A 13219-nucleotide genomic window follows, 5' to 3' on the forward strand; every position below is an offset into this window, starting at 1 on the left:
TACATATCGTTGGAAGTTTACGTATTTTACTGTATACATGACCATAATTTTTTTAAAGTATTTTGAGATCACAAATTTAAAAACTGAAACCGTTAATCATTAAACGAATAAACAACAAAACCTATACAGGTTGTTAACTGGACAGTTATTGATAGGGGAACAGAATGGCAACACTGCCTATTGAGAACGCATGCACTTATAGGGTTTTCTGCCGACTCGTCCCGTCGCGTCGTCTACCGACGAGCGGGCCGAGGTTGCCATATTCCAACCATAAAGCTCTTGCCGCGAGTAATAAACAAATTAACAACCTGTATATCAAATTTTCTGAATTGAAATTATCCAGTATAATAAACTCTGTACACAAAGAAAACATAAATATGCTTAGATACACTCTACAAGCTAAACATTTTATTAATTTGTACAAAAAAATATCTACATTTTTACATTGGGGCTTTATAATATCTAACAAGCGCGAGAAATAACGTTATATTAGCAAAATTAATAATTATATACAATCCCTTGGGAGACAAGTATATAACCTACTAGAAAAAAAGGTTATGTTTAATTATTTAGAGATCTAATTCAAAATTGCCAATTTTCCAATGCCAGATCACAATACGAGTTCTTTAGTGAATATTTAAAATTTATTGAAATAATTAAAGTGTGGTATAAAACAGTATAATATATTTTTATTTTTAATTATTTTTTTCTGTAATATTTTTTTTGGATTTTATTATTTTCATTTTTTTATACGCTGTTGTTATTCTATTTTACAGTAAAGAATAAAACGCAAGTTGATTTTGTAACAACTACAATACCGGGTGTTTTTCACTTTCAAAAAATAACGAATCGACCAAAAATAATATACGAAAGATTAGAAAAAAAACTATTATTATATATAGTTAATTAAACTAACATTAGAAAATTAAAAAAAATATATAAATTCTGCCAGGCTGATTCAATATAATATATTGAAAAATAAAAATTTTAGGCAGATAAGTATTCTACTAATTTCTTTCTTTAAAGATTTTTTTTGCATTAAATTACTATCAATACTATTTATTTTTTTGCATTTAATGACTATCAATACTATTATTAATATTATTAATACTATTTACTGTATTTATTTACTAATTATTTAACTGCAAAACCAAGACCAAAAAAGTCCTGGTCTTGTATTTGCTCATGACTAGTCTCAAAATACCAAAAAATCTTATTATATACCCACAACATAAAAAATTAAAAAATAGTTATAAATTCTAAATATTCACTCCAGCAATATCATGAGCTGCCTTAAATTATAATACGTGATAAAGTTGCAAATTATAAAATTTTGAATATAAAAGGCTATCAAGGTGTGCAAAATATACTTAATATGGCATATTATTTTACGAATATTATAGGTGAAAGAAATGTAAATGTTTTCTGTTTTTCAAATAAATTGGTACAACTTGTAAATATCGATTTTCATGTTCCTTGTTCAACTAAAGCATATCGTTTTTTTTAAATGTAAGTTAATATTTCATGAATTGCCCTTTTCATCTGAATATAAATCAACATTTTATATAAAACAAAATAAAAATTTTATTTTAATTTTTGTAGGTTAATCCAAAAAAAATTAAATTGAATTTTTCAAAACCTTGTAGGCTTGTAGTTAAAATGAGAAATTTACGAGTTGTTCCTATCTTTCTGAAAAATAGCTCTTTAGACACACTTTACAATACATTAGTTTAAAATTATTTAAATAAACATAACCCAAAAAATCTACAGTAATGTTAACTGAATTAATCTTATTTCACGAAATGCACCTAAAAATATCACTAATCACATTCACATGTTATCTGGTCAAAATATGACCGTAAGCGGTCGCCTGAATTCACTTCCCGGTGTTTGCGTGGGATACTGGCCTCCGTACTGTGCCATCGGCAAAATTCCAGGAGGTACTGAGTTTGCCTGCTGGATTGCCGCACCCGGATAATACCCAGGCAACCCTCCTGGTGACGCTCCAGCAGACGATGTAGTGGTAGAGCTGGATGAACTAGCTCCGTCCAGCCTCTCCTGATTGGCTCCTTTATTATCTGATGGAGAATCGCTTCTAGGTGAACCCAGAATATTTCCTGGAGGGAGCTGTTGCTGCTGTCCACCGGTTTCGTACATTTTGCTGATGTCCAGTCCCGGATACGATCTGGACGGCTCCGTGTTGTACTTTCCGTCCATGTACATCTTGGACGACTCGAAATAAGCTTTGGTCAAGGCAGATGTGGAGTCTAGATAGCCTCTCTCCAAGTAGCTTTTCGATGGAGAGTCCATATATTTCGGGTCGGAGTACATCGACATGGCTAGGGTGGACGGAGGCATGTACGGGGATCGATATTTGTCGGCTTCCATTGAGTACTTCATTGCGTCCATAGTGCTCACCACCTGAAATAAAGATACGATATTATAATATGTACGCAGTTCTAGAATTATATTTGTATAGAATATATTTTATTTTATGTAGAGTAAAATCAAACCTTAATTCTTAATGAATTATAATATTGAAGGTTAATTCAAATGAAAAGCAATTTATAAATTTGACAGAAATACAACAAAATTGAAATAAATAAATCTATTTTATTTGTTCTGTCAGATGTTTAGTCTCATCATCTAAAGTGGAAAATGCATTTAACACTACAACGCTTTCTACAAAGTATCAAATGTCTAATTAGTCCAAATTTATCAATCTTACTGAAGACTTTATGTAATACCCTTGTATATATATTTTTAAAGTAGATCAACCTAAGACGTTTATGGACTAAGACTACTAGATGGCAGGACCGGTTTCCTTACAGAAAAATATTTTTTGTTACTCTGAATTTTGAAGCTACCAATAAAAACAGAGAAAATAAAAATCGATAATTTTCGGACTGTGCCAATTGGTTACTAATCGACCAGATACTTTTTGTCTATTAGATATGGTATAAAAGCTGGCAATTATACAATTCGACCATTGTAAATACCCGACAGATTCTTCAAGGCCGACAAGGCCGATGCTTCTCACTGATAAGAAATAAAAATGTTTGTTTAGATAATTTTCGAGGTATTTTTTCTTTCTGAATGCACATTTTAAAGTATTTTATATTCTTTGTCCCCTTGACCTATTATCCTGGTTGCACGTATGGAAGTTCTGTTTCTTCTAGTTTTAGAAAATGTTCTTATTTCTTTTTTCTTTGTAGTTGTAGTGTAAAATTAGATTAATGTATTAAGTTTAATTATAGTGTTTAGTGTAGCATGTTAATGTAGTCTACCAAAAATAGTTTAGCAGCGTTTTTACAGTTTATTTTGTAGTTAAGTAGTAGGTGAAGGGATAATTTTGTTATTTTTTCTTTTTGTTTGATAAGTTAGTAAGTTTGATAATTTGTTCAGTGTAGAATACAAGAATAAGTAATTGTGTAGTGTTTTTAAGAGATTATATTCGTTTATTTTGTAGTTGAGTAGTAGGTGAAGGGGTATTTGGGTATTTCTTCTTTTTGTTTTTCTTGTAATAATTGTAGTAGTTCTATTAAGTATTGTGATAGATACACTATATCTTCCTTCAACTTCCTTGAAAAGTGCGTTATCATATACTCTTGGTTTTCTGGTAGCAGAATATACGAAAAAAAATTTGATCAAATTTATTTATTAAATTAATCTAGCCTTATTAATCAAATTAAACTAGTCAAATAATAATAATAGTTAGTTTCAAAATACTATACAGGGTGAGTTTCCTACGATGTTCTCTATGAGTATCTCGGAAACTACTGGAGATAGAGAGTCGGTTAATGGGGAAAGAATTGCAGTTTTGTGGGGTCGTAAATATGCGCCTTTCGGATTTTTGAAAAAGTTTATCGCTTACTAGATATTTCGAAAATAAAATTTTTTGGCTATTTTAAAACTTGTCCCTAATTCCATTATAATCTATTTTAGACAAAAAGTTGTAGATAATCACATACCTAATGAGTTTGTGTTTTCTGATTTTTTCTAAAGCCTGTAATTTTTGATCATAGTTGGCCATGACTTCATAAAAATCGCCATTTTTAAACTTTTCGGCGATATAGGTATATATGTTTTTTTCGAAAAATTACAGTTAGATACAGAGTTACAGTTATAGCCAATTCTTTCCTTTCTTGGCTAATTTCACTTAGTTAGCATGGTATTCTTACTCTGTAATAATTTATAACATAAAAACATAGAATATATTATTAAACGGTTCTTTACGATTTACATTATGCAAACTAAAACTTCATAATATCACTATCCCCTACACTTACGTTATTTTAGAAAATGTTCTCCCGTACCGCCTCTTCGAGGGGGCCCATGCAATTGGTCCACTCTTCCGATCCCTGAGTTTGCATAATTGTGATATAAATAATTTTTAACATTTCTTTCATTATGGGGGGTGGGTGTTAGTATGTCATAATGAAAGTCATGTTGGAACCACCCTATTGACGTGCGACTATCTAAATTTTACTTTTCTAACATGTCTTGAAAACCGTTCTCTAAAAAACGTAAATAACGTTCACCGGTCAACGTATCCTGGAAAATGTATGGCCAAGAAAAGTTGAACCAATAATCCTACACGCTTTTCTTCATTTAAAAAAATCATATTTACAATTTTTGTTTAAGCAAGTTGCAATTTTTTGAGCATTTAATGAAGAATGTAAAATGTTTTATGTTTTATTATTATGATGCCGTTTAATTACCATGTCATATAATTATTACAGAAATAAAGAGGTCTAATATTGATACTAACAATTTATAACAAAATTGTTGAAAGGTGCTTAACGAGAAACTAAATAAAATAAACTGACTTGGTTTTAGATGAGATCACACACATTTTTATAGTGGAAGAATTATATTGCAAGACTTTTGATGGGATTTAAGTTATTCTATGCCCACGTACTTGATGACATTCTTCTGCTAAAAATGTTCGAGTTAAGTTTTTGTTATGAGTCTTTTGGCTTGGTTGAAGTTTAATCTTTGTTAAGCTATTTATTATCTCTGAAGACAGTTTTGACATACTCTATCTTTTTTTAGGGATATTTTTAGGTAAAAAATCCCCAGAGAAGAGAATGCATTTTCATGGGTATATCTGGAAATATGTTTTTCTTGACATATTGTATTTGTTTTATTAATTAAAATATTTGAGGAATCATCCCCCCCCCCCTCTCTTAATATAATTTATTAAATATTTACGGACGCCTAGTTGCTCCACTGTAAGTATAAATTTTTAGTTGAAAACGGAGATACTCTAAAAAAACACATTTTGGAATATAGGTAGTTAAGAAAATTATTTCAAACAACATTTTACGCTGCTTCAAAACTCATAATATTTGAAGACGCAGAGCTGCTAAGAAGAATGTAACTATTTAGGGTCTAAAAACAGGACATAAAAAAGACACGACATAAAGCGAGTATTTTCCTGCAGGATATCCATCATTAATCCTCAGTTAGGTTTCTGTTACGAGATCAATTACCGAAACAATGGCGCGTCTCTAAATAAAACCCACTGTCACCGTGAATATTAAAGACGGTGGAGATTCTCGGGGCCGTCGCCACCAAGGGCATTATCGCGATCCCTAGTTTTAAAGCAATTTCGTCCGATGACTGGACGATTTTCCACCGAAATCGATGTCTCCTCACCCTTTAGTACGACCTGCGTCCGTTATTCCGGCTATTTTTTCCGTCGCTTCCTCCTCCACGGAACTAATGGACTGTGAGAATTGGCACACGCCGATCGTGGTTTTTTTCCGGTTTCTCTTTGGTTGAAAAATGCAGGATCATGTCGGTGACTGGCCGTGTCCAAGGATGGGCGAAAATGATAATAACCAGGTGCGGAGGATCCATTAGACGAGTTTTTGTGATTTTACTTCAAAATACGGTGATTTATTTGCATTGAAAAAGAATATCAATGATCTGCTTTGAGTTACGAAGCAAGATAAATTTTTCTCAATAGTTCTGAATATATTAATTTATACTACTAATAACTCAATCATATTGAAATCTAGAATGCCACTTTATCTAAAGAAAACATTTGACCAATGTGTATAACCAGTCATGACCTATGCATGCGAAAGCTGGACACTTAAAACGGACCTTATAAGGAAACTGCAGGTTGCATAATGCGCAATGGAACGAAATATGCTGGAAATAACCAAGAAAGACCATAGAATGGATACGACAAAAGACTGTCATCCACAGAAGTAAAAGATGTCATCCACAGAATTAAATCCCTCAAGTGGCAATGGGCAGGACACCTGACAAGAATGACGGACAACAGATGGACCACAAAAATTACAGCATGGTACCCACGAGGAACTAAGAGACCTAGAATAAGGCCAAACGTGAGATGGGACCATGATATTAAAAAAATAGCAGTTAGTTAGGTTTAGACAACAATAGACAACAATGGGCCCAACGGCAAAGAGAATATCTAAATATGTATAGGAGGCTACACTATAATTGGAAATGGTTGAATAAGCTGGCAATGATAAAGATGATGATGATGATGACTACTAATAATTACTAGTAAATTCAGAAGTAAGGTAACAACCATAAAAATACACAGTTCAGAATTAATTAATAGGACATGTTTAATTAATTTTAATATAGGATAATCTAGTTGCACCGAAGAAAATGAGAGGAAAGATAGAGGAAAATAATCCAGAACAGAGTAAGCTAAATATTTTAGAAAACGTTAATAGAAGATGAATTTCTACTAGATGATGAAGGTTTTATGATTTTTTTTTGCTCACGTTTTACTGTGGGGGTAAATAAATTACTAATTAATGATTCAGATAAAGATAAATAGGTAGCATAGGTACCGTATGATCGAACAAAACGGCGTTCAGTTAGCCATTTTTTTTCCGTTGGTTCCTCCTCCACGGAACTAATGGACTTTCGTGGGTTTTTTCCGGCCGTTTTTGCGCTGGTAGCCTCATACGAACGTTAGTAGTAAACTTGGCAGTAAGCTAACGATCAAAAAAAATTAAACAGTTGAGTAGTAATTAAAGACATTCGTTTAATTAATTTTGAATATATCTGAAAAATAAACTGACAATTTCAATTACTTCGGACCCCTCATAGCAAACAAGGGAGGCTATGATGAAGAAATCAAACGCAGACTAGCAATAGTTCGTAACTCAACAACGAAACTGACTCGAATATGGAAAGACTCTGCAATATCCCAGGGCAACAAATTAAAATTATTAGACACACATAAAATAGATGCTTTCAAGATGTGGATATAGAAGAATGCTGCGAATATCATATACAGAACACCGGACCAACGCAACGTCTTAATTATTCTAAAGCAGTTCAAAATCACCACAAGACTTTCAACCAAAATAACTTAGCTACTTTAGGCACATTTCGAGAAGAACAGAAGGACTGGAAAAACTCATCATCGAAGGAAATATTAATGGGAAAGGACCAAGAGGAAGGTCTCCGACGCGCTGGGTGGACCAAACTAAAGGAATTATTAGTCACGTTCTACAAGAAGTTTCCCTAGTAGCAAAAAATAGACTGGAATGGAGAACAACAATCTGCACAAATGAGACATGATGTCACCATACTCTTTCGAGAGTTAACGAACTAGAAGAAGAAGAATTATAGGATAAGCTAGTTGCATCGAAGTAAATAGAGATAGAAGAGAAACATATGCAGTATAGAGTAAGCTGAATATTTAGGAAAACGTAAATTGAAGATGAATCTTAAATCTTAATTAAATTATGAAGGTTTTTCATTTGTTTTTTTGATCACGATTTGCTGTGAGTAAACAAATTAGTAATTAATAATGCAGATAAAGATAAATACGTATTATATTATTAATAGTAGATAAAGATATAATTATTCTGTTTTTTTACAACTCATTCTATTAGATACGATCCATGAATTGATAGTTATTCATGATCATTCATGGATGGATAGTTATCCATGACAGTTGCATATAAATTAAAAAGGTAATTATTTATACCAACATAATTTTTTATATTCCGTTACTATCAGGTAATAGCTTTAATTCATTCATTTCTGTAGATCAAATAGTAATTTTTAATAATAAAAAGCTAGATACTCTGGCTTCTGTCGTTGAAATTGTTATTATATGATTATATTGGTGAGTGAATCGATTTAGGATATTTGAAATAAAATAATAACCAGGTGCTGATGATCCATTAGAAGAGTTTTTGTGATATTATTTTCAGCTTTGTCATAATATATAAGTATTTGAGTTTGTACTCGGGTAGATATTGAAACTAAAAACATTCAGGTACGAGGTGTGTGTGATATAACGCTGTTTTGGGTAGTAAAAATTAAGTGAAAAAGAAGCCGAACTGGGCGTCGCCTTGTGTTGTGACAATTTCAAATATTAATAAAATTGCCGACGAAAAGTTGACGCGTAAAGAAGGGCGTTGAAACACATAGTTGTTGAGTGCAATAACATTCAACAACTCAACTTTCCGAATATTCAACTCTCCCGTAGCAACATTTTATAGATTCACAGCTTCTCACATCGATTTGATCAAAAGCAAAAATGGCATTCAAGTAGTTCCACGAATCAAGTAAGTAAACAAAGTGCCCATTGCATAATGAAAAAAATTAAATAAGCATATATGTACTATGAGAGGATAAAATATAATTTGCAATATTAATGATATACTTTTTTTAATTAACTAGGGCTTAAATTTTTATGAATATTTTCTAAAATTATAATAATGAACCTCTATCTTAAAAATTTCGTTGTACTCGAAATATCACTCAGCTATGTCCCCACTAGCAAAACCGGTGTATAAAACTATGCTCGCTACCATAGTTGAACTCATCTAAAAAGTTTTATTAGCTTGAATAATGTATTATAAAATATGTTAGACCTTCTGAAGTCATCGATCGTATCAAACATCAAACAGTAATCTCTAATAATAAAAGCTGGAGACTCTGGCTTCTGTTGTTGAAATGGTTATTATTATTATATCGGTGAGTGATCGCTGTTTTGAAATAAAAAAATAATCAGGTGCTGATGATCCATTAGAAGAGTTTTTGTGATATTATTTCCACATACATTTATTTATTTATTTTTGTATGTAGGAGCTACTAGTTTTAGTCAGAAAGAACTGAGATATGTCCGTTTTATCGAATTTATTCTCGGCTGTCTGTAAGAATTAGCAATTAGCAATCGACGAGTTATCGTATAGTCGTAATCATCACACTTACTGCAAAAACTTATTAATTCAAAAATGTCAGTTAGCAGAAATGTGAAAATTAATAAAAAAATTCTATTTATATAATTCATATCTTAAAAACCATTAGGTGGCTTTTACTATTAAAATGAATATATTTGAGTAGACCCAAGATTTACCCCTTTAAATATTAGCACGAATTAAGAAACACCCTAGATTGTAAAGCATGAATAAATTAATTAAATAATAAAAAATGAACAAAAGTATATCATGGAATTAGAATGTAAATAAAACATCTTTGTGGAAATTGATTGAAGTTTCTACCCTTTCACATCAATTTAACTTAATATGGTAAATAATATTTGTTATTCACAAATTATTTCATTAAAATCAAAGAGACAATCTATTTCTATTATTTATTTAACTGAATATTTTCCTTTCATGATTATACTACAGAAGTACCATTCATTCGAGCGAAATTTTAAAGAATAGCTCTTAATAGCTTACTTCGCCCAATATCGAGACCGACCATCAATCTTTATCATCCTCAATACATAATATATGATACTTTTATGAGAATTAGCACAGGCATACGTATACGTTCTGTCAGATTTCACGTTAAAAAATAGCCCGGTCATTTCAGTGACTGGCCACAACCGTAGAGAGAAAAAAAAAACGAAACGGAAAAGTATTAACCAGGTGTGGATGGTGCATTAGCAGCAGATTTTGAAAGCTTTCTGGGAGTTGTAATGCATTATTCATCGTACGGTCAACGAGTGAACGTCGTCACAGTGGGCGTATTAGAATTGGAAAAAATAACTCTCCATTAATGGCTTCATTATGTCGGCAGCTCCGATCCATTCATATTCATAGAGAAGCAGCGGATGGAATGTCGACTATCGCAACGAAGCAAACTAATGAAAAAGGAAAAGAAACAACAATCGATTTGATTGTAGAATAACGAGGGGACTGAAATACAATCAATAAATTTAATTAAATCATATTGGTATTATCGTGTTACTTTCATTACTTCTGATAAAATATAATAAAAACGACGTTTCATTTTTGCCTTCATAAAAATCTTTTATTTCGTATGTGGCAAGCTATCGGGATAGAAACAACATTTTCATTTGGTCGGTGAAGAAAAAAATATTAATATATCTTACTCCACTACAGCAATAAAAAGGATTAGAAGAGAGAAATGTTTGTTTAACAAGTAAAAGACCATACCATAAAGTGGTAAACTGATGCTTCCAAAACCTAACCAGGAACATGGATAGGAGTATTTAGCCCAAAAACTAAATACTCCGAACCAATGAACACCTACCATAGCATCCTTCTATTCTAGGCAGAAATCTATGCTATCGAAAGATACGTACAATTTATCTTAGATAGGAACTATCAAAAATAAGAAAAAAAAGATCTTATCCGAGAGTCAAGCAGCCTTAAAAGCGATGAACTCAGTACCCATCAATGCAAAGAATGTCTAAGGAAGCTGAACAAATTAGGCAAAGGAAATAAGTCCTCCTAATCTGCGTGCCAGTGCACCAAGTCTAACCGTTCTGCTTCCCAAATGGAAACCAACTTAAAGCAGACCTCGAGAACCTGGAAGACTCAATAAGTAACCTGGAATAGGTATCTTCCAACGCTCTAAGACACTCCAAGAAATTTCTCAGAATTTACGACCGAGAAAAATCAAAGATTTTCTTTGATATAAATGTAAGAACAATCTTCGGATTGTCATAGGGTTTTTAAGAGAATACTGTCTTCTCAATGAACACCTCAGTAGCTTGAAGCTAAGAAACAACGGCTAAGCAACACAACCTTATTACTGAGTGCGCCGAGACGACAACCGTTCGTACCCTAAATTTTGGTATGACTGATAGCGGATATGGAAAACTAATATCTGTAAAACCGTCTCAGATAAGGGCTTTTGTCAAAGTCCTGAGACTGTATGACTCAAAAATCATTTCAACGATATCTACTGATGTTTGTATCTTAATTATGTAAAAAAAACACTAATTACTTTGTCTCAGTGTACGCCTTATGTCAGTATTGTTTGGTTTGTGTTTACAATGCCTTTTATTAATGATTATTGACTATGCACGATGTATGGCAATTTTTTTTGTGGGCAAGACGGAAATTTCTCTCTATTAATTATTAATTGTGATTATTACTTACTTACTTACTGCCATTACTCGCTGACGAGTATTTGACACTTATCAGAAGATGGTTACGCAAGGCGTTTCCTGTCATGAGCTTTTCTGTGACTGAAAAGCCCCCTTCCATATAACATGGTGGGGATTATTACTGCTCGATACACTGCAAGTTTCGTTTTTGGGCTCAAGTCATGATTGTAGAAAACCCTGTCTTTTAATTTCCAGAATGCTCTTGAGGCGCTGCTGATTCTGTGCTGAATTTCAGAGTCGATATTTGCCTTTTCCGAAATCAAACTGCCGAGGTAATTAAATTCAGATACATATTCCAATAGTTCTTCTCCGATTTTTAGAGCGCTGTTATGATTTTCCGGGGTAGAGCACATGATTTTAGTTTTATCTATGTTCAGTTTAAGGCCCAAAGTTTCGTATGCCCAGGTATATGTGTTCAGCATTTCCTGTAATTGCTGTAACGTATTTGCAACTAGAGCGCAGTCATCAGCGTATTGCAGTTCTGTGATGAATTTTATACGTATTTTTGCCCTGAGTTTCAATGTTGAACAGTGTGTTCCTGCAGTTTGCTGTCCACTATAATAGAAAGCGCTGCCATGAATATGTGGAATAGGAGAGGAGCTAGGACACATCCCTGCCTAACTCCTGTATTTGTCAGAAAGGGATCGCTCAGTGATCCATGATGTGACACTCTCGACTTATTGTTGTTATGGAGGCTTTTACGCACGGTAAGAAATTTGTTGGGCACTCCGAACTTTTGCATAATTGCCCAAAGTGCATCTCTGTTTACAGAGTCGAAGGCTTTCGTTAGGTCGAAATTGTGATTATATAATAAATAATGCTGAGTTGCTCTATAATGCGACCCAAGCTTGTTGAGGCAATAAACCAGAGGAGGTCTATCCGAAAGTATTTAAACTAACTGACTTTTAACTAACTGTCTTCATAGCTAATCATTTATTTTGTCGAAAAGTGGCCCAAAAGGATGTACAATACGATTGTGAGATTGGGTAGTTTATGTGTCTATTGCTTGCTGGCTCAAGACCCAAAAAACAAAAGCAATCAAGGTCAGGTCAAGGGTAATGGGACTCGGAGAGTTACCTATCTACCAGAAACTGGAGCCATGAGGACGACACTAACAAAGGCTGGAAAAGGAAACATAATGCGCGACAAAGGAAAAATAAATAAGCGGCATTTCTATCCTAGATAGCAGCAACAGCTATACTGCGCCCAAGTTCGTTGAACTAGAGTATTTAAACAGACTATCTTCATATCTTACGCCCTTGAGATATGAAGGTAGTCTGTTTAGGCGATCTGTTAAGAGGGCGTGAGACAAGGAGATACCATCTCTCCCAAGTTATTTACACTGGCACTGGAAAATGTCTTCAAGAAATTAGAATAGAGATCTAAACATCGATGGGGTACACCTTAGCCATCTTAGGTTCGCAGACGATATTGTCTTACTGAGCACCGAGATTCAAGAACTGAACACCATGCTAAAGGAGCTAAATGACCAATTCGAGAAAAGTGGTCTTAAAATCAACTTGAAGACCAAGATAATGAGCAACAATAGCCATAACATTACCGTAGACAACGTCGTTATTGAAAACTTAGACCATTATATATATTTAGATCATAAAATCAAGTTGGGTAAAGAGAACCAAAATACGGAGATCAAACGCATTATCTATTTGGCATGGGTAGCATTTGGATATATGGTGATATTTTCAAGGATAAGGAGGTGCCCATCAACCTAAAGAAAAAGGCTTACGACAGCTGCATCCTACCTGTGCTTTCGTATGGCTTAGAGACTATGGCAATTACAAACATCAGAACAACTGCGAGTTGCACAAAGAGCCA

The 13219-nt window shown here is 33.3% G+C and overlaps 1 protein-coding gene across 2 annotated transcripts in view; it reads right to left on the minus strand.

The window, feature by feature from the left end:
• Positions 1-1068: 1068 nt before the first annotated feature.
• Positions 1069-13219, minus strand: part of LOC115883295 (transcription factor sox-2) — a 113402-nt gene continuing 101251 nt past the window's right edge. For both annotated transcript variants that reach the window (XM_030901629.1, XM_030901628.1), the window contains exon 5: positions 1069-2421. In XM_030901629.1, the coding sequence (XP_030757489.1) occupies positions 1846-2421 (576 nt within the window). In that variant the 3' untranslated portion in view covers positions 1069-1845. The remainder of the gene's footprint in view (positions 2422-13219) is intronic.

Source organism: Sitophilus oryzae, unplaced genomic scaffold, assembly GCF_002938485.1.
Source record: "Sitophilus oryzae breed Bouriz unplaced genomic scaffold, Soryzae_2.0 scaffold_1869_pilon_pilon, whole genome shotgun sequence".
Classification (NCBI taxonomy): Eukaryota; Metazoa; Arthropoda; class Insecta; order Coleoptera; family Curculionidae; genus Sitophilus; species Sitophilus oryzae.